Genomic DNA, 25866 nt, shown 5'->3' with positions numbered 1-25866 from the left:
GGTCGGGGGGGGGGGGGTTGTATTATAGTTAATTTAAATGTTTGCAGTGGTTTTTAATTTAAAAAAAAAAAAAAAGTGCCCCTCTCCCCATGCAAACCCGAAAAACGAAATTTCCCCGAAGTTCGGGGAAAATCCTTTTCAGGTTTCGGGGCCCCCGAACCACTACGAATTAGGCAATTTCGTTGTAATTGCCTAATTCGTGATAAACGACTGCACATCTCTACTGTTTTCTGGGTGGTACTTCCTGTGACAGTATGCCATGGTGAGCCAGCACACAATGGGGAAGTCACATCTGCAGCAGTCATCCATCAAGACAGTAAGACTCCTAGATTTGATGCTTTAGGCAGGTGGGCACTGACCTCTATTCTCTTTCACCCAGTAGGAGCTATCATCTCTTAAAGCTTTCTCCCTAGATCAATGGTATTTATTCCCAGCCCTCGAGGGCTACAAACAGATTGGGTTTCCAGGATATCCGAATATGTACAAAATCTTTGCAGGCACACTGCTCCACTGTATGCAAATTTATCACATGTATATTCATTAGGGATATCCTGACAGCCCAACCCATTTGCAACCCTCAAGAGCTCGGAGCAAATATCACTGCTCTAGATCCATGGAGAGAATTTCCCCAGCACTTACATAGAAAGCCAGGTACCAACAGGACAACATATACTCTCTAAAACCTTACAACCCAGTCTGCATAGGACCAATCATTTAATAAGATAATATTCTCAGATAATGCAGAATTCAGAAGCACAATACAGAAATTGTGAGGTGGCATTGCATATTTTTCAACTGGAATGTGCACATATAGCAATATTTACAGGAGACTGTTATCCTTACATGCAGAAATATTCTCTTCCTAAAAATGTAGGGTTATTGAAACCCAGAATTAATATGTATTTACGTTGACTGTTCCTTTTTCTTGGTTTTGAGGAATATTTATATCTTCTAATGAAGGCTATTGACACCCAGTATTAAGGAATACTTAAATCTGAGTTTGAAGGATGTTTCCAGCCAGGTGTGGGAATGTTTATACTTGGGTATGCAGTGACTGATGATACTGTATATATATATATATATATATATATATATATATATATATATATATATATATATATATATATATATATAATCCAATGGGAAGCATACATATTCATTGGGAATTAATGGCTGTTTTCTTTCAGAATTGATGGATGTTTAATAATATTTCTATGGAGGGTGGCTTTTAGCTAAAAGCAGAGCCTGGAATATTCAGCAGGATTGCATCCTTGGACAGGGCCAGTGCGAGAGCAAACCTTTGATCATGAACCCAATTCCCCCAGCTTACCTACTGGCAGCAGTGGCTCTAGCTCAGCGCTCCCTTCCTTGGTAGTAGTAGCTATGGCACAGCACGCCTTTGTGCCTTGTACTGGTGGGATTTTGCTGCCCCCAAACGTTTGATGCCCTAGGCAACTGCCTACTAGTTTGCCTACTGGAAGCACCAGCCCTGTCCTTGGAAAAAAAACCAGACAGACTAGTCACTGCACCATCTCTAAATTTTTAGAATCAAGACCTGGGATCTCTAGCCCTGCCACAGCTGTGATAAAGCTCTTCATCCAAATGACTACTCCACAGAGAGAAGAAATAAAAAGACTTTTAATGATTATTCACACAAGGCCTGTATGAAGGATCCCACTGCTGCTTTAATAAATACTGATGTTGCCCTGGGGCCTCTTTCAGGAACAACTGCTGTCAGACTCTCCTGTTGCAGCAAATTCTTGGATTGCTTTTGCTTTTATTCAGAGCAGAGATGAGTGAGATGGCTTTACCCTCTAGGTTCACAGCTCATCTTTTGCTAAGTTTGGAGGAAGGAGGAATACCTCACCATGCAGAGTCGCCCCAGATCTCGTGGGACTGAAGTTTGTGGGTGTGAAAGATCAAATCTTGAATGCTGCCGAAACACCAGCAACACTTGCAAATCTCCTAAGAATTTTATGAGGACAATTTTCAAAGCCATTTACATGGGTAAATAGTAGGGTTGTGCAGGACTTAAACTTTGGTTTTGGGGTAGGGGTTTTTATTTTTCATTAAATTTTTTTGGGGGTTCGCTTTATTTTCTAAACTGAACCTCCTGCCTCCCTGCAAAACAGAGTAGCCAAAACAGGCCTTCCTAAAGCCGTCTATCCCCCTCCCAACCAGCAAAGAGAAGGCCAAGGCCTCCCTAGGCCTCTCCAGCCCCCACATTTTCTTGGGCTGGGACCTCCCCATATGATCACACAAGAACATGACGATCAGCCAACCTTGAGATAGATGCCAAAGAAATGTCACTTTGGTATTCTCTTTCAGGCTACCAGCGCCATTTTTAAAGTACAAAGAGCAAGAGAGTAGGGAGTGAGTGGGCATCGCTCCTGCTTTTGCCACGATGCCGGACCTCATGGATAGGGTATGTGGTGGCCGGGCTGGATCCTGGCAGCAGAAACCTTTTATGAGGAATGGAGGGTGGAGGGGTCTGGGGAGGCACAGGCCCTGGGCTAGAGTTTTACTTGGGGGGGGGGGGGGGCGGGATCAGAGGGGCCTGGGGGCCCCCTTGCTGGGCCCAGGCATAGGGCTTTTCTTTGTCAGCTGGAAGGAGGGTGTAGAGGCTCTTTTTTTGGTAAATGAAAACAAAATTACCCTAAACTTTGAGTATTTTTGTGAGAAAAATGTTGTTCATTCCATTTGGAATGAAACTAAAATGGCCTCATTCGTCCCATTCAGTACATTCGTTAAAAACAAATACACATCCCTAGTAAATAGCAATACATGCTCATAAATATGCAGACTTAAAACTGAAGTCTTTCAGTGCGGTTCAAAGCACATGCATTTGCAGCTAAAAATGTGTGTGTGGATCCACAGCACATGGATTTTTGGCCACATTGAGGGGAGACATTCCCAAGGCTAGAACACAAGGGCAGATTTTATAACCTGCACACGCAGGGTACATTTGTGCGCGCTACCCGGCGCGAACAAATGTACACCCGATTTTACAACATGCGTGCGCAGCCGCACTAATGCGTAAAACACTTTGTGCTTCCTGTGCACTGATTTTTCCTAAAACTTACATCTGGCCCTAAAAGTTTACTAATGAACGTATGACCACTAAATGACTTGAAATGTGGGCTTCTATTCTGCAGACCCAGTGGCATAGCGAGGGCGGACAGGCTGTGTGTGTGTGTGTGGGGGGGGGTGTCTTGGGGGCCTCTTTTTCTATTTGTTTTTTCAGCCGCACGCAAATAAAAGGCGAGAAGAGGGTGTTATTTAGAATGTCTGCTGTTTCTGCAACCTTAAGCATTTATACAAGGACAAGGAGGATGGTGGTGGTGGGAAGGGGAGGGGCGCTTGTAGGCAACACAAATGTATTGGCTCCCAGGCACCGGAGACCCTTGCTACGCCACTGCGCAGAGCTTCCTCTTCTCCCAACCTTTCAAAGTAAAGAAGTCACTCCAGTGGTTTATCGCCCTGGTACAGGCCAGGTTATCCCCTTAAAATGCTGAAATTTCAGTTTTCATAAACAAAAAGGCAAAACCCTCCCATAGCGGGATTCTGATTCACACACTGCTCACAGCAGGGCTGCAGTTTTGTTGCAGATCCGCCCTTCCTGACATCATTGCCTTGGTACCTTGCAAACTATTCCCTGCATCAGGGCTGTCCTTGGAGGTTCCCCACCACCATGGGAGCCCCGTCCCCAGCCCTGTAATTTCCTGTCAGCGCACCTGGGAACTCGCCAGATTTGACTAGGAGACTCCAGAATTGTAATGTAATTTCCAGGTCTCCAGGCCAACAACTGAAATCTCCAGATGTCCCGCAGCTGCTGCTGCTAGTGAAGCAGCCTATGCAGGCTGGAAGGCATCAAATTGGCTCACGTGGGCCAACTGGATGCCTCTTCCCATTTTCCTGCCCTGAGGTACGATTGGATGCCTCCTTCCCTTCATCTGCCTCCACAGGCCAATCAGATACTTCCTCCTTTTCTCCTGCCACCTGTGGCAGGAAGAAGGGAGGAGGCCTTTAATTGGCCCATGCTGGCAGGAAGAAGGGGGGAGTCCTATAGGTCTAGGCCAAAAGCAGAAGATGGCACTGCTGCAAGGAGGAGTCCCGTTGACTCTAGGGCTCTAAGGGGGATGTTGCTGTTTCTGGTAGGTTTGGGGTGGGGAGAGACTGCGGGCCAGTGTGGAGGGAGGGAGTGTATTGATGGGGCATGTGTGTGTGTAGCTGGGAGGAAGTAAGTGCTCACATGTGACTGTGAGAGAATGTGAATCTATGTGTGTAAGAGAGCATGAGAGAGTGAACATGTAAATGTGTTATAGTGTGTGTGTGTATGAAGAGAAGAAAGCTTCTGTGCATTTTACCCAACCTGCCCCTTCATGCCTGTCCCCCTCCGCTAAGCGATAAAAATCTCAGGTTGACTCTAAATCAAAAGTTCCCAGGTACGCTCTCAGCCAGCTTTCCAGAACCCCGCTGCAGCTGATTCATCCTGGGCCTTCCAACTCCTAAGGTCAGCCTTGCCCTGCCTCATAAGTCTAAACCTGAACAAAAGGAAATTGTTAGGTATTTATTATTATTATTATTATTATTATTATTATTATTGATTGGGAAAACTAGATTAAGACACATGCTTTTTCATCTCCTGGTTCTCAGAAGCTCAAGGAGTTAAATTACTTTGCTCAAGGTCACTTGGAGTTTTTTGGCAGAGACAAATCTTCATTTCTTATGCCACAGTTTTTCTTGACTCATAATGCAGCACTCTGATAATTACTATACCATGCCTGTTCCTCTTGCTAACAGAAAGCATTCCCCAAATGAGGTCAAGCTGTGCATCCGCACAAGTGAAAGGACAAGACTTTCCTTCTCATTTAAGATAGCATCCCTTCCATCAAGGCTAATGCTGGAAGTCTTCATAACTCAGAAACAGGGAGTGTCCCTCTCACTAATGACCAATACAGATTTGCCCTCTATCTCTCACTGGGCAGAGTTAAAATGAACCATAGAACCAGCTAACAGGTCACAAGCTAGTAACATGATCAGAGTTCAAAGGGTAAATATTTCAAACTGTCTACATTGGGATCAAGTCCATAGGTGGTACTTTTTACTAGAGATGTGAATCTGAACCGGAATTGGTTCCGATTCACATCGTGATTTTTTTTTCGTCCGGCCCGATCGGGTTTTTTTTTTATCGGCTGCACCCGAGCCGATAAACAAAAAACCCACCCCGACCTTTTAAAATTCATCCCTTAGCTTCCCCCACCCCCCAAAACCTTTTACAGGTACCTGGTGGTCCGTGGGGGTCCCAGGAGCAATTTCCTGCTCGCGGGCCGTCGGCTGCCACTAATCAAAATGGCGCCGATGGCCCTTTGCCCTTTGCCCTTACCATGTGACAGGGTATCCGTGCCATTGGCCAGCCCCTGTCACATGGTAGGAGCACTGGATGGCCCGTGCCATTTTTAATGATGGCACCGACCATCCAGTGCTCCCTCCATGTGACAGGGGCCGGCCAAAGGCAAGGATACCCTGTCACATGGTAAGGGCTAAGGGCCATCGGCGCCATTTTGATTAGTGGCAGCCGACGGCCCGGGAGCGGGAGATTGCTCCTGGGACCCCCACTGGACCACCAGGTACCTGTAAAATGTTTTTTTGGGGGTCGGGAGGGTGGGGGAAGCTAAGGGATTAGTTTTAAAGGGTCGGGGTGGGTTTAGGGGTTATTTTTGTGTGCCATTTTTCCCGCCCTCCCCCAAAACGATAAGAGAATCCCCACAAACAATTTAGTGGGGTTTTCCTATCAGTTTCGGGGAGCCCCCGATTTCTGATGATTTTGAAAATATCGTACGATATTTTCAATCGTCAGAAGCCCGATTCACATCCCTACTTTTTACCTGGCAGACTTTGCACCATATTTTAAAGAGAATGTGTACACATATTTTATTTAAAACCTGTTGCAGATATAAAGAACTCATGGACATTTGCTCCTGCTTTTTCTGCAGGAACTTTTTTCATGGAAAATAATATGCATAGACTTAAACATATAGTCTGTGTTCATTATGGGGCAGATTTTCAAAGGGTTATGCGTGTAACTTACGCATGTAACCCCGAAAACCTGCTCCGCGTGCCGAGCCTATTTTGCATAGGCTCAGTGACGCTCGCAAGCCCCGGGACGCGCGTTTGTTCTGGGGCTTTGAAAAAGGGGTGGGAAGGGGGCGGAGCACCGGTCCAGGGGCGGGACCGAGGCCTCTGGCACAGCGGCTGTGCTGGGGGATGACGCGCCGGCAGCTGGCCGGCGCGCGCAAGTTACACCTGCCTACACCTCCATGGCCAGGGCCTGGTTTAACACTTTGGTGCCTATAAGCACTAAGTTTACAAATATTGTCAGGGGGGGAAGGTCCCTGGAAATTGGAGCGGGGGCTACCCTTGCCCCAGGTTCTCTCCCTTCTACACATCCCTGCACCCGCCCCCTTCCCCATAGCCTGTTTCTGGGGATCAATACACAAACTTTATGTGTAGACCAGCATCAGCCACATCTCTCTTGTGGCTGATGCTGGTCCAGGATTGCAAAGGTCTTCAGACAGTGGCAAGGAAGAAAAATGAGTATGGTGCCTATGAGCTTACCTCCGCTTGCAGGGCCTACAGTGGCCCCTGTCCCCTTCTACTCCAAGGGTTTCCTGTTACTAAGGAAACTCGTGTGAGGGGCAAAGCCACTCCAGGGCCTGTGACCTTGCACTGACTCACAGGTCCCAGGCCGATTTATTTTCCGATTGCTGTTCTGGTACCATCTGAAAATCTCAGTCAGCGCTAGTGGCAGGACCAGATAAGCGCCTCTAGAATTTGGTGCCATAGGCAGATACCTGCATTGTCTCTGCACCTCACACAATAGTCTCAAGCAGGCAGCACAACTTACATATCAAATCGTGTGGATTTTTTTCCTGTGTGAAAAGTAAATACAACTCTTGAGCATCTTTAAATTTACTAAGCAAGGATGACAAAAGGAAAGGAACAGAACAGTAAAAGTCTCCTAAATGGATGCCACAAGAAAAATTAATTTCCAATCCCTCTTCCCTCACCAAAGGAAAACAAAAGGGTCCGTCTTCTGGACAGGTAAATTACATATAATACTGAATGACGGCTGGATCAGGAAAAGCACCACTATGGACGGGGATGGCATTAAATGGTATCTTGTCATCATCACACAGCAGAAACTGTACAAAATTATTAGCACAACGACACGTGCCAAGAAGTAGCAAAAGCAGCCGTATTCATTCTGTAACGACGGCTGTCATATCTTGTTCTGTGGTGCTCACTGGGACGGAAGTTTTGTCGTCTTATAGTGTCACAGATGGGACAGGCGCTTCAATTTCGGAGGAGGTGGGGGTGGAGACTTCAATGCTTTGTTTGAATCCAGGGTGGTAGGAGATGACTAAAACAAAGAGCAGAAACCACGGCGGTTATGACCATGAACAGGCAAGAGAGCCACAGGTCTGTCATGACATAGGCTTGGATCACAGGAGCTGTGTCCATTTCCTAAGTGGTAGGGGGGGGGGGGGGTCTTCTATGCTGCAGTCTTTATTTGGCATTTTGAATGCACCCACCTGGGTCATCGAGCTGAAGAGCTTTAGAGATTGTATTGGGCTCTTCCCCCCTTACTCATCCTCACTCTGCTCTTGTCAGAGAGCCATCATTCATGGACAACAGGATTTTTCTCTTTCCCACCCAGTCACAGTCTGAATATCGACACATTTTCTGGTTGCAGAGGGCAGGTTACAGCTATATGAACAGCTTGTAATGCTGTTCTTCGACATTGCCTCTAGGTGGTGCAATAAGAGCAGTGTGTGCTCAGCCCTCACCCCAAGCAGGCTAATTCCAGCAACATTTCCAGCCATGGGCAGTCAGAGCTAGGAGCTGAAGCTGGGATTCCAGGACGCTAGCTCCTGTGCCATCAGGCTTTCCTGACCAACATCATTATAACAATAAGAGAGGTCCCTGATTTATAATTCTGCTTTCTGGTGTATGTTTGCAATTGTGCGCCGAGGTCAGCTACGTATAAATTCTCCAGGGGGCATTTGTGTGTATTCCCTGGGCTTCACTAAGGCCCTGTGAGTGAGTGGGAGAGAAACCTGGCCCCTGGCATCCTACCTTCCCGGAGGGGTTGCCTTTTCCTGGCTCTACCACATCTGTGTGCTCCATAAAGCTCTCATACACGGAGGCACTGATCTTCCGGGGCAATGGTGGAGGTTTGTTTGCACTTTTTATTCGGCCTTGAAATCCATTGAAACCCGAACCTTCACACCAAAAAGAAAAGATTAATTATTTCAGGAGCAAAGGGAGGCCGCTAATGTCAGAACAAGGCTTGTGAATGTGTGTAAAGCCGCAGTTGCAGCATCACTATCAGAAGACTGTGCACGTCTATTGCAGGCAGCGGAGCAGCTAACACTGTCAGCCTATTCTGTGGATCTAAGTATTGTTCAATGTTGAATTAACACTATGACTTCTGTATTTCTACCTTGCTTTCTACTATATTTAACTATAAGTGAGTTTCTCTTGAGAACGTTTGCACACCCATACCTGTGACGGTGGGCGAGGGTGTGTTTGATTCCTTAGGTGGCACATCCTGTTTTCCTGCCTCTGCAGAGCACAAGCTGGCATCACTCATGTTCCGAGACAGCCTCTTGTTCCCATCCTGCATGGACAAAAACACACACAGAAGCCCATCAGAGTCCCGGGGGACACAAGACAGAGTCTCCACCCAACATTACATCAGGAAATATTTCTTCACGGAGAGGGTGGTGGATGCCTGGAATGCCCTTCCGGAGGAGGTGGTGAAGACAAAAAAACAGTGATAGATTTCAAAGGGGGCATGGGATAAACACTGTGGATCCCTAAAGGCCAGAGGATGGAAATGAAGAAAAGAGTGCATGGGGGTAACTTGCTGGTGTGGCGGTTAACCAATAAGCCTTCATACTGTTGATACAACTCCATTATTGCTCTCTGCTTTAACAGCAGTGGGAAAAGAGGAAAAGGGGAATTAGATTCAGACAGCAACCAACAAGGGCATTGAATTTTACAGTCTGAGAAAACAAATAAGCACGGGGGGTAACATGCTGATGCTGCAGTGTTTACCTTTAACCAATAAGCCTGTAACTCTTGATGCAGCTACCAACATTGCTATCTGCTTCATGGCAAGAGGTAAGGAGGGGGGCGGCAGGGACTTCTATGCACAGGGCAGCACAGAAGCAAGCACCGGCCCTGCCCCTATGCATTTCCTTTCAGAATGTAGGTTAAGCAGAATTGCTTATCTGGAATGGGTGATGTCAGCCAAGAAAGCCGGGGTCACAGCTTTTACCCAAGCTCTAATGTTTTTTGAGTGCTCTGCTGAGCACGTATGGTACTTCCCGTGTCAGTGAGCGAATGCAGGGCCCCTCTCGCTTCAGTAACAAGTTGCAGAATTATTGAGCCAGCCTCCTAGAGGAGGAAGGTGGGATTGTGAGGATTATGTATCTTGCTGTCCTCAGGCAACAAGCATGACAGGCAAGCGATGCAGCTTTTTCCAAGGACAAGCAGGATATGCCAGTTGGCACGCACAGGAATCCCTAGTTACAGAATGCCCTGAAAGGGAAAGGGGAAAATAATTGCAATGGGGCAAACATTGCTTTTGTTGGCAACAGGCCATTTTGTGATTTTCTTTTTTAAGGCAACCTACAAATCAAAGGAATGGGCCCTAGAGTTGTGGAGCTGGATTCCAAAACCCAAATAAGCCATGTAAAGCAGACTAAGCCTGCTGTCACATCAGGAATCCCCTATCCAAACAGTAAAGAGATGCCAATGTGTGGACAGAACTATACACTGCAGCTTTGCAGATCTCTTCCACGGAGGCTGACCTCAGGTGTGGCACCGATGCCACCACAGCTCTCTCAGAATGAGCCTTGGCATTGCCCCTCCAGGCTCAGACCTGCCTTGGCATAACAGAAAGAGATGCAGTCTGCTACCTAATTAAACGGTGTGCGTGTGGCCATGACAGTTCCAAGCCTACTGGGATCAAAACAAATAAAAAGCTGGGTGGGTTTTCCAAGGGCTTCGGTCCAGTCCAGGCTCTTTTGCAGCCCAAGCTTTGCAAGGCTTGTTCAGCCACCTGGACAGGAAGCCTAGGGAAGAATACTGGGAGGGCGATGGTGATTTATGTGGAAGTTTGACACTGTGTTAGGCAGGAACTTAAGTTTGCAAGTGCAGAACCACCCTACTGTGGAGAAACTTTGTGCAGAGAGGATAAGGCACTAGGGCCTAGAACTCCTGTTTGCTGAAGTGACCGCCACCAAAAGTACGACTTTCTAGACATCAGCTTACAGGAGTCAGATTTTTGGTGGCGGTCACTTCAGCAAACTTAATGAAAAACCTGACCAGGCACAGATAAAGGGGAATCAAAAAGAAAGAGGCATCCATGTTTAAAAATCCATGAATTTACAAAAAAATATAAGCAGAAATAAGTACATTTTTTGATTTCTCTGTGCAGCTGACAAAAGACGGCCGTTGACTCCGTGGAAAACATGGAACTGAGGAGCCCGCTACGTGCTCACTGCTGTGTGAAATCCTGCACATGCTCAGTAAAGAATTCAAAAAAGGTTAGAGCTGGAGTTAAAGCTCCGGCGCGGGTTCTGTCAGCTGACGTCACCCATGCAGGACTAACACATCCTGCTTGCAATTGGAGAAATGTGATGTCTCAGTGCTGTGCTTGGTGCACCTTCTGCTCTGTCTACAGATTTTGGCTGTGTCACTATGTCTTTGAAAACACACTGTCTTATGCGCGTCGGGCCTATTTTAAAAAGGCCCGACAACGAGCGTAAAGCCCCGGGACGCGTGTAAGTCCCGGGGCTTGCAAAAAGTGGTGGGGTGTGGGTGGGGCCAGAGGCCTCTGACAGAGCGGCTATTGCCGCTCTGTCGGAGGATCACGTGCTGGCAGGCTGCAGCGTGTGCAAAAGGTAAACAAAAGATAAACATTTTGGGGAGGTTAGAGTAGGGCTGGGGGGGAAGGTTATGGGAAGGGGTGGGAAGGTCAGGTTAGGGGAAAGGGAACGTGGGAAGGCAGCGCGGCTCAGCGCGCACAAGGTGCATAATTGTGCACCCCCTTGCGCGCGCTGACCCCAGGTTTTATAACATGCTCGTGCCATGTAGGCCGCGCGCGCTTTTTTAAAAATCTACCCCACTGTAGACATGCCATGATTATAAACAGAAGCCTTTGTTAGCATAGCGATGCCTTAAAAAATGGCTGTCCTACTCTGTCTCTCTTACTAGGTGCGCACATTCAGGACTGTCCAGGCCTGGAATTAATGCTCAACATGAATGTCAGACAAATATTTCACTCTTTTCCTGGGCATCCACTCCACACCATAAGGGGAAGTCAAATGGGAGGGTCCCTTCATGCACTAAACATTTTCTCCACAGACACAACTTGGGATAAACCCTTTATTATATCTGGGCCGCAGAGACGTGTAGTTCCAGTCCATTACTTTCCACTTCAGCAGGCAGTGGGTCTTTGTTCAATAGAGATTTCTTGCATGGGCACAGAGTCCTTTCCAAATAAGGCCCAGTGTCCTGGGCGCCTGACTTCTACCCCAGCAGGGTCACCACATCAGCCTCATGCTGCAGGCAAGTCAGAGTGAAAGAAGGGGCCCTCAATAGACTTCTACACCGTAGCACGGTCCTGGCATTAAAACAGCAAACCCACCACTTCCCGGAAATCCATTACCTTTGGTTCATGAGCCTCTGAAACAGAGGGGCGGGGCTCCTGCTTGCGGTACCCAAAGAGCATGCTGCCCCGATTCTCTTTCCTCTCGCCCTTCTTCTCCTCAGCCTCCAGGATCCGCTCCTGGGAGCGCGACAGCGATTTCTTTGGCAGTTGAAGCTCAGTCATGCTACATAAACAAAGCAGCAAATAGTTATTTGTTCAGTTGATGGGATGAAGAAAATCCCTTTCCCTTTATTTCTCCCCTCTGTCTCTCCTTCCTTTTTCATGCTATTTTCCCAGGCCTTTTTTCTCATCCCTCCATTCTCTCTTTGTCTTCCCTTATTAGTCATATTAGATTTACTGTACTTCTACGCAGCCCAGGCATTCCTGAACTTTGAGGGGAGCTGAGAGGAGGGAGGAGAAATAATTATCTGCCAAAAGTAAACAAAGAATTTGATGGCCTCCAACTTTTGCATGTCTAGCTCAAGAGCAGTGGTGTTTCCCCTTCAAGTTATCCTCCTTAAAGGCCCAGGAAATCATGGACTGGCAGTGATTCCAGTGTCTCCAGAGCCTCGAACTCCTGCCCCTCAGATGGGACATGAACCTCCTGCTAGGGGTGAGGCCTGAGCGGGGGGGGGGGGCACATGTCCCTGAGGCCCACCTTTGGCTATATCTCTGATATGATGGGTGCTGAGAAGCTGAAGTGCAGGGGCCAGGAGAGATACCTTGAGATAATTGCTTTTCAGCAACCCGAAAGATTCACATTTGTAGAAAGTAGTTGCTGTAACCACTGGAGAGTGAGAAGCAGCAGAGACAAGCCAGGGAGACAGCAAAGAGACAAGATACAGAGTGTTGCTAGAAATTAAAAAGGCTTCGTAACCTCTGCCATGAAGATCCTCTCAGGATGGGGTAAGGGATGCCGGCAGGGCAGGAGAGCATTTGGCCACAGTGATCACCCACGTTAAGCTTGGAGGACCCCAAAAATTCAGTTTTGCAATGCTTCTACATCATATACGGTTCCCTTTGATTTCTGCACCCCAAATGCATGATTCTATATTTTGTTTGCACTGATTCTTAACTGTGAAGCATTAGATCATTCCTCAAGGTAGAGAATGCATTGTACAAACCAACTCCTCTTGTACCTCTCATCGATTCAAACAGCAGAATATCTTCAGTGCTGTCAACTTTGCTGTTCGTACCTCCTACTGTGTATGTAAAACCACCCCCTCAAACCTACCCCCCCCCCACCTGAACAGAGTTAAAAGTGCCCCCTCTTACAATAGTATAAATAGAGAGCGACACTGATTTCTCTACAGAGGAGCTCGCTCGCACACTCTCTCTCTCTCCAGCATGTGCAATAAAAACCTTTTCGCTGTAACATCCCTTATGGTATATTAATCAGCGCGAAAAGCAAAAAATAGTGCAGGCGCGATAACTTTATCGCACCTTGCGGAAATTACCTATGTGTTGTGGGAGCAGGGTAATTAGTCAAACCACGCCCCTTTTTTTAACGTGGGTGCTATTTCCACTATATTTACAGCATTTTGATAAATCTAGGCCTTGGGTAGTGTTGTTCTATGATAGAAGCTCTTTTAATAAGCCATTATGCTTACAACAGATTTCTGTTTTACATTGTCTTGGTAAAAAAAAAAAAAAAAGAGCTTTTGGAAGCCAATTCCCCATAATAAGGTTTCTCTGCCAGTGATCCCTGCATACCATGAGGAATAGGAAGAGAGCACAGAAGAGTATCTTTACCTCTCAAAAGAATATTAATTGTACAACCCACAAACATGTCAGTGTGTTATCGCTGTTATAAAATGTTGTATAAGAAGTAAAACACCCCCCGCCCCAAAACCCTATACCAAGGGATTATTTATTTATTTTATTGATATTCTTCTCTTCAGGCACTTCAAAGCAGATTACATTCAGGCACGGGAAGATCAGGCAATAACATCTGGAAAAACAAACTCCCTGCCCAGGTACCAAACCAAAACAGAGGGATAAACTTGCATAGCTAAAACTGGATGTCCACACAGTAAAGACTGCAAAGAAATATAAATATCCCAAAAAGTCAAATAATTAGGAAATCATCTGTTCCAGTTCCAGTTTGTTTTTTTCTTTCTATGCACCACTGTTTTAATGTAAACCAGCATGATGTGATTTTATCATGAATGCCGGTATATAAAAACCTTAAATAAATAAATAAATCTGCATATTAATATGCAATCTTTATACAGATACCCCCCCTTGCAAAAATGTATCTGAATAAAAGGTAAAAGCTCTCCACACACACACACACACACACACACACACACACACACACACACACACACAGTGTTTCCATCTTGTGATCCGTACCAAGGGAAGCATCTCATTTGTACCAAGCCAATAAAAGTGGCACCTGCCCATGTGCCTAATTCATTCCAGCAAATGGTGCCTCAACGTGTGGTCAACTGGCCACCATTGGAAGAGAAGGGTTAGGCACACAGGCACTTTCTGGCATTTTGCATTTGCACAGATAAAATGTAATTTTCGTTGATGCAAATCTTAAAGACAAAGCAATGGGTGCATTTCGATGTTTGCCTATTATAATGCTTTTTTTCTGTGAGGAGGGGGTGACTGCCTACTGACTGTGAATTAAAATGATTATTTTCCTTAACGATATGTGGGTGGCGAGGTGGGGAGAAGGAGGGAAATCCTCATAGTTGTACTTCGGACCTTTTACTGGAAGCTTCTCGCCTGGAAATCCAGTTTGAGCAATGCCAGTTTGTCCTCTTGGGGTGTTTTAGCCAGCCCTATAATCAGAAACACCAGATACAGCATATTTTGGAACAGAAGATTTTTTTTTTAACGCATTCCCTCTAATTTCTGTGTTTTGTTTTGCTTTGACTTGTTGCACATGTGCAGCGTCATTAAGCATTGTCAAAGCAGCCTTGCCACTGGTTTCAGTTATAAGGGTGCTAATGCCTCTATGATTAATGAAGCCCTCTAATTTCCTGTTGCCAATCAATTAAAAAAATAATGGTTTTAAATTAGGCAGAGCCATTAGAAACCCATAATAAAAGGCTGTAGAGCTAAATTGTAAAAAATGTAATGATTTTATTACTAAAAACACACAAGTCTATTTTTAGAACACCAGGCAGTGGCAAAGTTATCTGGAGAAAGTTATCCGGTTAACTTTATCCAATTAGTCAGTAGGACATGTCTCCTGCTGAATATGTGTGGCTAACATTATCCAGGAAGGGAGGGTAAGGTCCAGGGACTGCCAAACCTGACGACACCCCCACGGTTGTAGTTTATGAATACTCCTCACACTGGCCTTGCTGCTCTTGTGGTCCCACTTGAGCTAGATGGGATCCCTGCACAGGCTTTCGTTAATTCTGGGAGTGGAAAAACCCTCATTCAGAGGGTGCCAGTTAAGCGAGTCTACACCAATTATGAACCGCCAGTAATTAAGGCATGTACTTGTGGAGATCAACGGCAGCGCCTTGCCACATGGGTCTCACCGGGGTTATCAGCTGAAGAGGCCAGCCTTGATGTAGGAACACTCCAGCGGCCCTCATATCCGGTTGTCCTGGGATGCGATTTCCTGGATTTTGAGATTCTGCAGACCCACCTTAATATGCAGGGTTAACCAACTATGAAGAAGAGTCCTTGATAGACATCTTCCCTTGGGTAAGTCCAGAATTTATTCTTGTGGAAAAGGAAGAGTTGACCCTTGAGGGTGTCAGACAGCTCTATAAAAATGTGATGAGAGGACTGGAACTTGGATACCCTTTGTAACCTGTATGAGACGTTGATCCTTATACAGGCTATTATTCTCTTAAATACAAGGGGAAGAGTTGAGTGGTTAACTGGAAAGATGCATGCCAGGGACATCACTGTATCTACTTTGCATACTGAAATGGATCAGAATGAACAATATATGAAGGATGCCAAAACACAGGAGGAACCGAGGGCACTCCAGGAACCCTAAACTGACTCCCCAGAAAGAGAAGGGGGAGGGTAATCCTGGAAAAGGTATCCAAGCTCCACTCGAAACTGGTTCCCTTGAGTTTGGATGGGGATATGTACCCATGATAGAAAGTTACTCTCTGGCTTAGGGATCTCCACCCTGCCCCTTCCTTCCATTGGGAAAAGAAATAGACAGTTCCAATTCAGGATGGGAAAGGGAGATAGGATTCACTTCTCCGGGTAGGAACAAGCACTTGACCTAGGAAAGTCAAGCTGAAGGGGAGAGTATGTAAAGGAGTGTAAACCAGGATTTAGCATGGTTCACCTCAGGCATAGGGAATTCTGTTCCCAGAATGTTTCCCTAAGGAGGGGAATAAGAGAGTAGGTAGACCTTGGGAACAAGGAGAAGGCAGTTTCTAGAACAAGACTATATATTGCTGTAAGTTCTGATTTAGAACTGCTGAGGTACGCAGACCTTTATATTCCTGAATTTTGCAAGGCTGATCATGCAATGTGCACCAATTTACACTAAGAGAGAGAGAGAAAGAGAGAGAGAGACTCTTTTAAGTAAAGAGGATTTTTATTCAGACAACCAACAATGGCTGAATTGCACATGCAGGGTAAACAAACGGGAGTAGCTTGCTTATTACGGTGGTTACTACCCCAAACCAATTAGCTAGATACTTCACTTAGATGCAGCTCCAGCACTGCTGTCTGCATCGATGGTGGGGGTGGAAGGGAATTGGAACCAAAAAGTTACCAATAAGGGCCCTGACCTCAGCGGTCAGAGTAACAGATTATTAACACAGGTACTCGAGACCGGTCGTCCCGGCCTGCCCTCAGCTTCGCTCCCCCTCTTTGTACAAAATAGACAATACAACTGTATGGTATAAACAAATAAGGCCGCAGTTTATTAAACCTAACCCGAGCCGCAATTTAACATAATTCCAAAATAACTCCCCCACCGCTACCTCTTCTGCCGCATGCCATTCTTCGCTTACCACCGCGGCCCAATGGTAAGCAGCTTGGAGCCCCCCCCCCCCTTCACTTACCCCGCCACGTCGCCAGCGACGTGGTGGGGTAAGTGAAGGGGGGGGGGCTCCAGCCCCTTGCTCTTTAGGCCTTCCCGTGCAGCAGCCCCAAACTGCACGAGCATTACCCCCCCCCCCCCCCCAACGTGTCCTTCACAATTCCAAATAATACAATACCAAATATGGCTCGGGTTTCCGCCTACTGCGACATTCCATCAACAAACTCAAATACAAGTACATCGCATTAACTTCAAGGGAGGGAGGGAGGGAAGCAAAACCCAGCTATCTGCTTCGCTGCTGGATTCCCAACTGCCTGCTCCTGTCTCACCCTCCTTCTTTCTTTTACCTGTTGACCAATGGCAGCACCGCATTTCAAATTGCAGCGCTGCCATTGGCCCCTCGTCCCTCGCTCACTTTCCACCCACCCATTCCTCCCCCCCCCCCTCCAGAACCTTCCCTCCCGCTCGATCCCGTGTTATCTTCAGCGTCCCAGGACAAGCCCGGTTCGCCTCCACGAAAACAAATAGGTGTGAAAGCTTGCTGGGCAGACTGGATAGGCCATTTGGTCTTCTTCTGCCGTCACTTCTATGTTTCAATCTGACACTCTAAATATCTCCCATTGTAAGGGGGGCACTTTCAACTCAGAGTGGGTTATGGGGGGCAGAGTTACATTGGTCTGCCTAGGGTGCAAGGGTCTGTAGATCCTTGTAACACCACCCTCTCAAAACCCACCCTGAGTTGAAAGTGCCCCCTTACAGTGGGAGATATATAGTGTGTCAGATTGGCCCTTTAAAAGCGGTTCTCTCTCTCTCTCTCTCTCTCCCCCTCCCTCCAGTCACTTGTGAGTAAGCACAGTGGGGATATTTTAAATGATACACCTGTACTTGCACTCACGATATAAAATTGAGTGTATTTTTTCTCACGTGCCCAATGCGCGTGTTTATGGGCACCTTTTAAAATTTACTTGAAAGACTGCTCACATGTTATCACAGTAACTCTGTAGGATTTATTGGTTACAGTGTTGACACTGTCAAACGTTCAGATTTCTGGAATCTTTTTTCTTGTTTTCTCTATTACTGTTGTGTAGGCCATTCCCTTCTTCTATCTCCTTTCTGTCACTCTTCATGGGCATGATTTTTTTAAATGACATTGTGTTTGCTTAGGTAGGTTTTAAATTTTTGCTGCTTTTTGCTGTTTTGCCTCTTCTGTTTCAGACACATGACATGCAACTCCTGTGGCTGCTCCAGCAAGAGAAAAGTCCCCATCGGCAGCAATGGCCTTCAAGAATGGGAAGAATGCATCTACATCTACCTCACTCGGCATTCTTTGAGTTGGCACAGAAGAGCCAGCACATTTAAATGCCTAAATCTAGGTTTTGTTCTATAAATAAGTTTCAGTTTATTGATATATTTAGAGCTTTCATTTGATTATAACCAGTTAATATTATGATGTATATATGCAGCAAAAACAATCCAGAGGCATGAGCTTTCGAGGACAGGGGTCCACTTTGTCATCCAGTGGCAAAAGGTAGCACATGTAACCAAAGCTCATCTTATAGCTCTTTATGTTGTAATCGGAGGCCAGTGCTTGCAATTCTCATATGCGTACTGTTTGGTAGCAAGAAAACATATGTCGCCTGGCACACTGTTCTACAACGTCAGCACCGCAAACATTTTCAAAATCCGCAGCTGGCTGTGCTGATCTCCCAATGTATGAAAGTGGGTGGAGACAGGATTCCATCCCCCACCCCCATCCCTTGGCAGCACCATGTCAACATCTCCTAAGGTGAAGTCATATTTTCTTTTTTGTTTTGCACTCAGCCAAAATATGTTGCCAACTCTTGTGCTAGACCAGCAATAGATGTATGTACAGGTAATATGACTTCAACTACATACATGACTACAACAATTGATATAATCTAATATTAAATATTAAAATATGTACTTCCAAGATGGTAGACAGAAGGAATGGTCCCTCCCAGAGCACCAGTACAAGAAAAGAGGTCTTGGTCCAAAGCCAGTGAATGAGGGCGATCCATTTGCAGTCATTCACAAAGATCAATCAAGCAATGAACAAACTCGGTCAGGGGTGTGATATGCCATCCTGATATATGACCACATCAGCGGAGATGGAAAGTCCTTGACCCTTTCACATTGCTGATAATGATGATGGGATAAAGAATTTCAATGAAGTGCTGTCAATATAGAACCTGGCCCATCAAAGATGGATTTTTGGTTTGTGTAGGCATGTGGAGGAGCTGGGATGGTAATTTTAAAACAAGCACTCAGCCGGCAATATTTGCGCATAGGGTACGTGAGCGGACATACGCTAGGATTTTAAATCATGCATGCAGTTGTGTGCATTTGATTTAAAATAAGCCTACCGCACATATGTGTGCTCCTAATTTTAAGCCGTTACTTGAATAAATGTACTTTGCATATCTTCCTTAGGGGCCGATTAATATTATTCGCGGAAAGCGGGCACTGACTTTTCAGCGCCCGCTTTCTTAACGTACGCATGGCGCCCGCAAGGGGGAGTGCCATGCAACACGCAAATTAGAGGGTCGCGCTACGTGGTAACCGCTCACGTACCCTTTGTGCATATATGGACGGCTGAGTGCTTGTTTTAAAGTTACCATCCCAGCTCCACCACATGCAAAAACAAACCACAAATCCATCTTTGATGGGCCAGTTCTATATTGGCAGTTCTATATTGGCAGCATTTTATTGAAATTCTTTATCCCATCTTCATTATCAGCAATGTGAAAGGGTCAAGTCTGAGATGCACATTTATTTTTTTTGCATTTGGAGTGAATGAGTAATAGCCTCATTCACATGCATTTGCATGTGATGAGGCTAACTCATTCATTCCGTGTTGGACGCGTGTTAAATAGGCGCAAATCCCCCTATTGCATTAGGGGGTGGATTAGCACCTATTTAACCCGCATCCGACAGTAGGTTAAACAGTGCACTCGGCTGAGCGCACTGCATTGCATCGGCCCCTTAGGATTTTGTTGGCTTTAATGTGTGCAGGTAAGCAGATTTTTAAAACATGCTCGTGAGAAGGAAATTCCCAATTTTACCCAATAGTCCACCAGTTTGCCCAGTCTGTCTCAAGGTCATCCAGACCCTCTGGTTTTTCAGCCTGCACTCCCCTCCAGTTGACCTAGACCCCTCACTCAGGCATTTTGGGCCTTAACAGAGATTTATGCAGACTTACACCTCAAAAAGAGCAGACGTAAACATGTGCGGCTAACAACCTGCTGCACGCTGCGGCCGTGAGATTTAAAATATGGATTTATGCACGTAACTGTTGGGCCTACCCCAGAACACCCCTGATATGCCCTAACCCCGCCCCCTTTTTTTCACTCATGCCCATGTATATACGTACATAATGTGTGCTTTTAAAATATGCTTGCTCGTGCGTGGCCCAGATACTCGTACATATGGGCCTTTTAACACGAGCAATGCTTTTAAAATTCACCTGTAAAGGAGTAATTTTCAGAGTTATGCACATGTGTAAAATCGGCATATATATATCATCACGAATATATGCATACTTGAGGTGACACGCATAAATGTTAACAAGGAAAAGAAGGGGTGATGTAGGGGCATTCTGGGGTGGGATTTGGAAGTACGTGCACAAGTTGCTATTTTATAAGCAGCATGCCTGCATACATTGGCGAACTTGTCTGTATACCTTTACACCTGCTAATTCACAGGTTGATTTTAAAAGCATAGCTCGTGCAAAAAATGCCCACATATGCGTGTATGCGGACTATGTGCGAGCAACACAGATTTTAAAAAGCCAGAAAATATGCATGTATGTACCTGTGCACGCATGAGGAATAAGGCGGTGGAAAAGGGGCGGGGAATGGGTAGGGCATGGGTATTCCAGGGCGGGTCCAAGACTTACACACGTAACTCTGAATTTTAGAAATGAAACCTGCAGCGTGCACATGCTAGATATCCACATTACTTTACTGCTGCTCCTGATGCACAGTAACATAGCAATGATGGCAGAAAAGGACCAGATGGCCCATCCCGTCTGCCCGGCAACTTTCTTATGGTAGTATCTGCTGCTCCTTGCAAGATACCCCCGTGTTTCTCTCAAGGGTAGTAACTAATGCTCCATGCAGGTACCCCCAAGCCTTATGATAAGGGTAGTATTATTTAAAATCAATTAAAAGCAAGCAACTCTCAAACCCATAAATTACTGCTAGCAACATTTTTAATGGGTGAGGAGCCTTCATGATAATTCAGACAATGCTGTTTGATGTTCTTTGCTTTGGGACTTGGCTATAGAAGTTGTCCTGTGCTTTTTTTCCCTTATGTCTTCTTGTTAATTCAGACAATGCTATTTGATGTTCTTTGCTTTGGGTCTTGGCTGTAGAAGCTGTCCTGTGCTTTTTCCCTTATGTCGGCTTGTTAGTACCCCAGACCATAAAAGTCAGGGCCCAAGTAGGTTGTTGTCTGTATCCAGTTCCCCTTCCCCCACCCCAACCCACCATCAAAGTGGGGAGGGATGTTGCAGTTGCGTCAAAAGCATCAAGACTATTGATTGAGGGTAGTAATCCCCATGCCTTCTGTTAAGGGTAGTAACTGCCGTTCTGTGTAGGTTATCGCCATGCACTGTCTTCTTCATTTCTGTCCTCTAGCCTTTAGGGTGCCCCTTTGAATTGGTTTACTGTTTTCTTCTTCATTACTTCCTCCGGAAGGGAATTTCAAGCATCCACTACCCTCTCTGTGAGGAAATATTAGCTGATGTTGATTCTGCGTCGTACCCCCTAGAGTTTCATTTTGTGATCCCCTGGTTCTACTGTTTCCTTTCCAATGGAAAAGATTCAAAGTTTGTGCATCATTGAAACCTTTCAGGTATCTGAAGGTTTTTAACATATCTCCCCTGCACCTACCGTATTTTCCGGCGTATAAGACGACTGGGCGTATAAGACGACCCCCCCTTTTTATACACATTTTTAAGAAAAAAAAATAATTTTACACTCAAACAGGAGCAACCCTATCTATGAAAGGGCAACACTACAAATACCGTATATCAGGCCCTAAAAACCAATACACCTCTTATTAGGAAAACAGAACTAGCAAGCAGCTAGAGATCCCCACACAGAAATAATTGTAAAACTATACTAATAAGCAAAATAAATGTTCAAAACAGCTATGAACAGAATAACATCCAACAATTAAAAACTCATAAAAACTATTAAACATTCTCCAAACACCAATAAAATATTTAAAAAAAGCAGACACATCACATAATATTAAATAATTAAAATGGCAGTCTATCAAGAAAAATAAACTTAAAAAGCCACCTTTACTTACCCCCTCCAGCAGCTCTCCTATTCCTCTTCCTCTTCCTTAGGGCTCATGTCTCTCACACACACACCATACCAGTCATGTCCCCATGACCAGTTTCTGTCTCTCACACACCATTCATTTCCCAGTCTTTGACACACACACCAGACACCATCCTGAACAGTTTCTCTCATGCCATACACACACACAGGCTTCCCACTCCCTGTTCTGCTTACCGTACATATACGGGCTTCTCACTCTCATAATCACTTTCTCTGTCTCACACACACACACACACACACACACCAGTCTCTCTCTCATTTCCATGCTCGCTCTCCACGTGCACAGGCTTCTCATTCCCTGAATCACATTCTTTCTCTCACATTCACACACACCAGTCTTTCTCTCACACACACCGTCACCTTATCAACCAGTCTCTCTCTCATGCACACACACACACACACACAGCCCTCCCACTCCCATGCTCTCTCTCACATAATCAGGCTTCTTACTCCCATGCTTTCTTACATACCCAGATTTCTCACTTCCATGCTTTTTCTCTCTCTCACACACTCACATACACATCAGTCATCTCTCTGAGCAGTCACTTTCATTGTCTCTCACATATACACACACATGAACTCTCTGACCAGTTTCTCTCAATCACACACATGCTCTCAATCAAATGCATTCTCTCACACACAGGCTGGCTGGCTGCTTCTCTCTCACTCACTTCCTCTCCCCTCCCCCGAGCACAAATGGTAGCTGCTGCAGCCTCCTCCTCCAACCCCCACAGGCCAAGAAAGAAGAATCTCATCGGCCGCGGGAGGCTCACGCTGCTGTCTCCTTTCCCTATTATCAGCTGCTTCGATTGCTCGGGGGCCGATGCTGCTGTCGCCGCTGCTATTTTTTCATGCGGCACGGCTCTTTCTCCTTCCCGTGCACCGCATATCACTTCCTGTTCCGGGTCAGAGGGGGGGGGGGGGGGCGGGAAGAAGAAAAGGCCAGCCGCGGATGCCACAGCTTTTTTTTTTTTGCATCGCTGCCGTTCCCGCTGGGCTTGAACGTGCTGATAGCCCAGCGGCAACGGCAGCAGGGAAGGAAGAGCAGCGGGAGAGTCCAGGAGCATGCGACACACCTGCCGGTGCTTGGTGACACACCGGTGAGAAGCGCTGCCCTATAAGACGATACCCGGCGTATAAGACGACCCCCGACTTCTAAGAAGATTTTCAGGAGTTAAAAAGTCATCTTATACGCCGGAAAATACGGTACTCTCTTTCAGGGGATACATATTTAGATCCTTCAGCCTCTCCTCATATGTCTTCTGATACAGGCCCCACACTATTTTGGTCCCCAGTCTCTGGACTGCTTCTATTCTGTCTATCCTTTTTGAGATATAGTCTTCAGAACTGAACACAGTACTCCAGGTAAGGCTCACCAAGGACCTATACAAGGGCAACACCACCTCCTTTTTCCTGCTGGCTATTCCTCTCATAACTGAGAACTCTCCGGATTTGACCCGGAGACTCCGGAATTCTAATGGAATTGTCGGGTCTCCGGGCCAACAGCTGTAATCTCCGGGTGCCTTGCTGCTGCTTCGCTAGTGAAGCAGCCAGATTAGAAAGCATCTGATTGGCTTACACGGCCAATTGCCTCCTTCCTTTTTCCTGCCCTGTGACCAGAGGCCTCCTTTCTTCTTCCTGAGTCTGCGGACCAATGCTGGCAGGCAGGAAGGAAGGGAGGAGGCCTCTGATTGCCCTGTGGGAACAGGAAGAAGGGAGGAGGCCAATAGCAGAAGCAGCAGTAGAAGATGATGCTTCTGCTGCTGCTGCTATTGGCTGGAAGAAGGAGTCTTCCTTTCAACCCCAGGGGGAGATTGCCCCTACTGTTGAGTTTGGGGTAGGGAGAGGTAGTCAATGAGGGGGGTATTTGTGCATGTGTGCTTGTATATAGAGGTGAGGGGGCATGTGTGTGAGTGTGTGTGTGCATATATGTGAATGGGTGTGTGCATGGGGGAGGGAGTATATCAAGGGGAGGGGAAAGAACATGTCTGTGAGAGTGTGTATGTTTGTGCAGGAGGAAGAGAAGTGAAAGTGTGAATGAGCATGGGTGTGAGGGTGAGTGGGCATGTTTGTGTGTGTGGAAGAGGGAGAGAAGGGAGTGAGCGAGCATGTGTGTGAGAGTGTGTGTAGGTGGGAAAATGAGAGGAGTAAAGCTGTAAGTGAACATGTGAGAATGTGTCAGAGAGCATGGCCCACCCAGTTTGTGCTCAGAGTTACTTGGTGCCTGAGAAGAGAGGCCCGTTACAGGGCCATCACAGAGTTCATCCCACATGGCCTGAGAAGAGAGGCCTGACCGTTACAGGGCCGTTGTGGAGCTCATCCCATGCAGCTTGGAAGAAAAGCCCTGTTGTATGGCTGTCATGGAGCTCATCCTGTACAGCAAGAGAAGAGGCCTTGCAGCAAGGAGGCCCGGAAGAGAGTGAGAGGTCCTGTGTGTTTGTTGAGAGACAGTATGGGAGTGAGAGGCATGCACGTGTGTTTGTGTGTGTGAAAAGAACATGGGAGTGAGAAGCCTGTGTGTGTATGTATGCATGTGAGAGAGCATGGGTGTGAGAAGCCTGTGTGTGTGTGTGTGCGTTTGTGTATATGAGAGAACATGGCGTGAGAAGCCTGTATGTGTATGAATGAGAGAGAGCTTGGTAGTGGAGAGCCTGTGTGTGTATTTATGAAAGAAAGCATGTGGAGGTGAAAGACAGTGGGTGTGAGAGAGAGAGTGAGCATATGGGAGTAGAAACCTGCATATGAGAGAGGGCATGTAAGAGTGAGAGCCTGTGTGTGTATGTGTGGGAGTAGAAACCTGCATGTCAGAGTGGGAACCTGAGAGTGGGAGCCTGGGTAAAAGAGAGTGTGTGGGAGTGGGAGCCTGTGTGTGTGAGACAGAGCATGTAAGAATCGGCGCCTGTTTGAGAGAAAGCATGTGTGTGTGTGAGAGAGAGCCTGTTTGTGTATCAGGAAGGAAGGAAGGAAGGAAAAGATAGGAGGAGAGAGAAGAAACAGAAATAATAAAAGAGCCCCTGAAAAAGGAATTAGGAAAAGACAGACAAGGGGGGAAAAAAGAGACTGGGACCAACTGATCAGAAAAATAAGATCAGACAATAATTAATTTTAATTGATTGGAATATGCCATCTTTGGGAATATGCATTTCTTATATATATTTGTATTTTGCTTTTTCTTCAGTTTTCCACTGTTCACAGAGACTGGTTTATTGGGCTTTCCATTTCAGTCTTTAGTGCATGTTTCTGTTTCTAATTTGTAGTCCCTTATTCTGTATTATGTAGGGATTGGTCTCTGCTCTGCAGGTGTGACCGAGGTGCAGTATTTCAGCTAGTGTCTAGTTTATTTTTATAGGGATTTGTAGCAGTCCAGCTTGTTGCTTGCCCAGTAGTTGGTGTATTAGTGTAATTTTTGTCTTGCTGCCTTTTCATAGATAAGGTTGCTGCTGTTTGAGTCCTGAGAGTTACTGCTGGTATGGTATGGTATGGTATGGCAAGGTTCTAGGTGGCTTTTTATTATATTTTTGTAAGGGTATGTGTTACTTCACAAAGTGTTGCCAGTGGAGGGAGTTTATTTTACTGTTACTGAGGTGACACCAGAATTTGAATATAAACTGTTCTATTTCTGTTCTGCGTCCATTGCAAATCTTAAGTTCTTATGATAGTTTCTGTTTTATTGTAGTTATGATATATTCTGCATTTTTGGAATGATGCTTGAAATAATAGAATTAAAATATTTTACAGTGTCACTCAAGATGCATGATGACTGTTGCAGAATAATTAGAAATCTATTG

The 25866-nt window shown here is 46.0% G+C and overlaps 1 protein-coding gene across 1 annotated transcript in view; it reads right to left on the bottom strand.

The window, feature by feature from the left end:
* Positions 1-6956: 6956 nt before the first annotated feature.
* LOC115087992 (dedicator of cytokinesis protein 2-like) overlaps positions 6957-25866 on the bottom strand; it is a 1829205-nt gene continuing 1810295 nt past the window's right edge. The window contains exons 49-52 of the mRNA XM_029595813.1: positions 11744-11909; positions 8569-8683; positions 8140-8285; positions 6957-7423 (exon numbers count right to left, since the gene is read on the bottom strand). Of these exons, the coding sequence (XP_029451673.1) occupies positions 7337-7423; positions 8140-8285; positions 8569-8683; positions 11744-11909 (514 nt within the window). The 3' untranslated portion in view covers positions 6957-7336. The remainder of the gene's footprint in view (positions 7424-8139; positions 8286-8568; positions 8684-11743; positions 11910-25866) is intronic.

This window comes from Rhinatrema bivittatum, chromosome 1 (genome assembly GCF_901001135.1).
Source record: "Rhinatrema bivittatum chromosome 1, aRhiBiv1.1, whole genome shotgun sequence".
NCBI classification, from domain to species: Eukaryota; Metazoa; Chordata; class Amphibia; order Gymnophiona; family Rhinatrematidae; genus Rhinatrema; species Rhinatrema bivittatum.
This window is presented reverse-complemented; position numbering and strand designations above follow the sequence as displayed.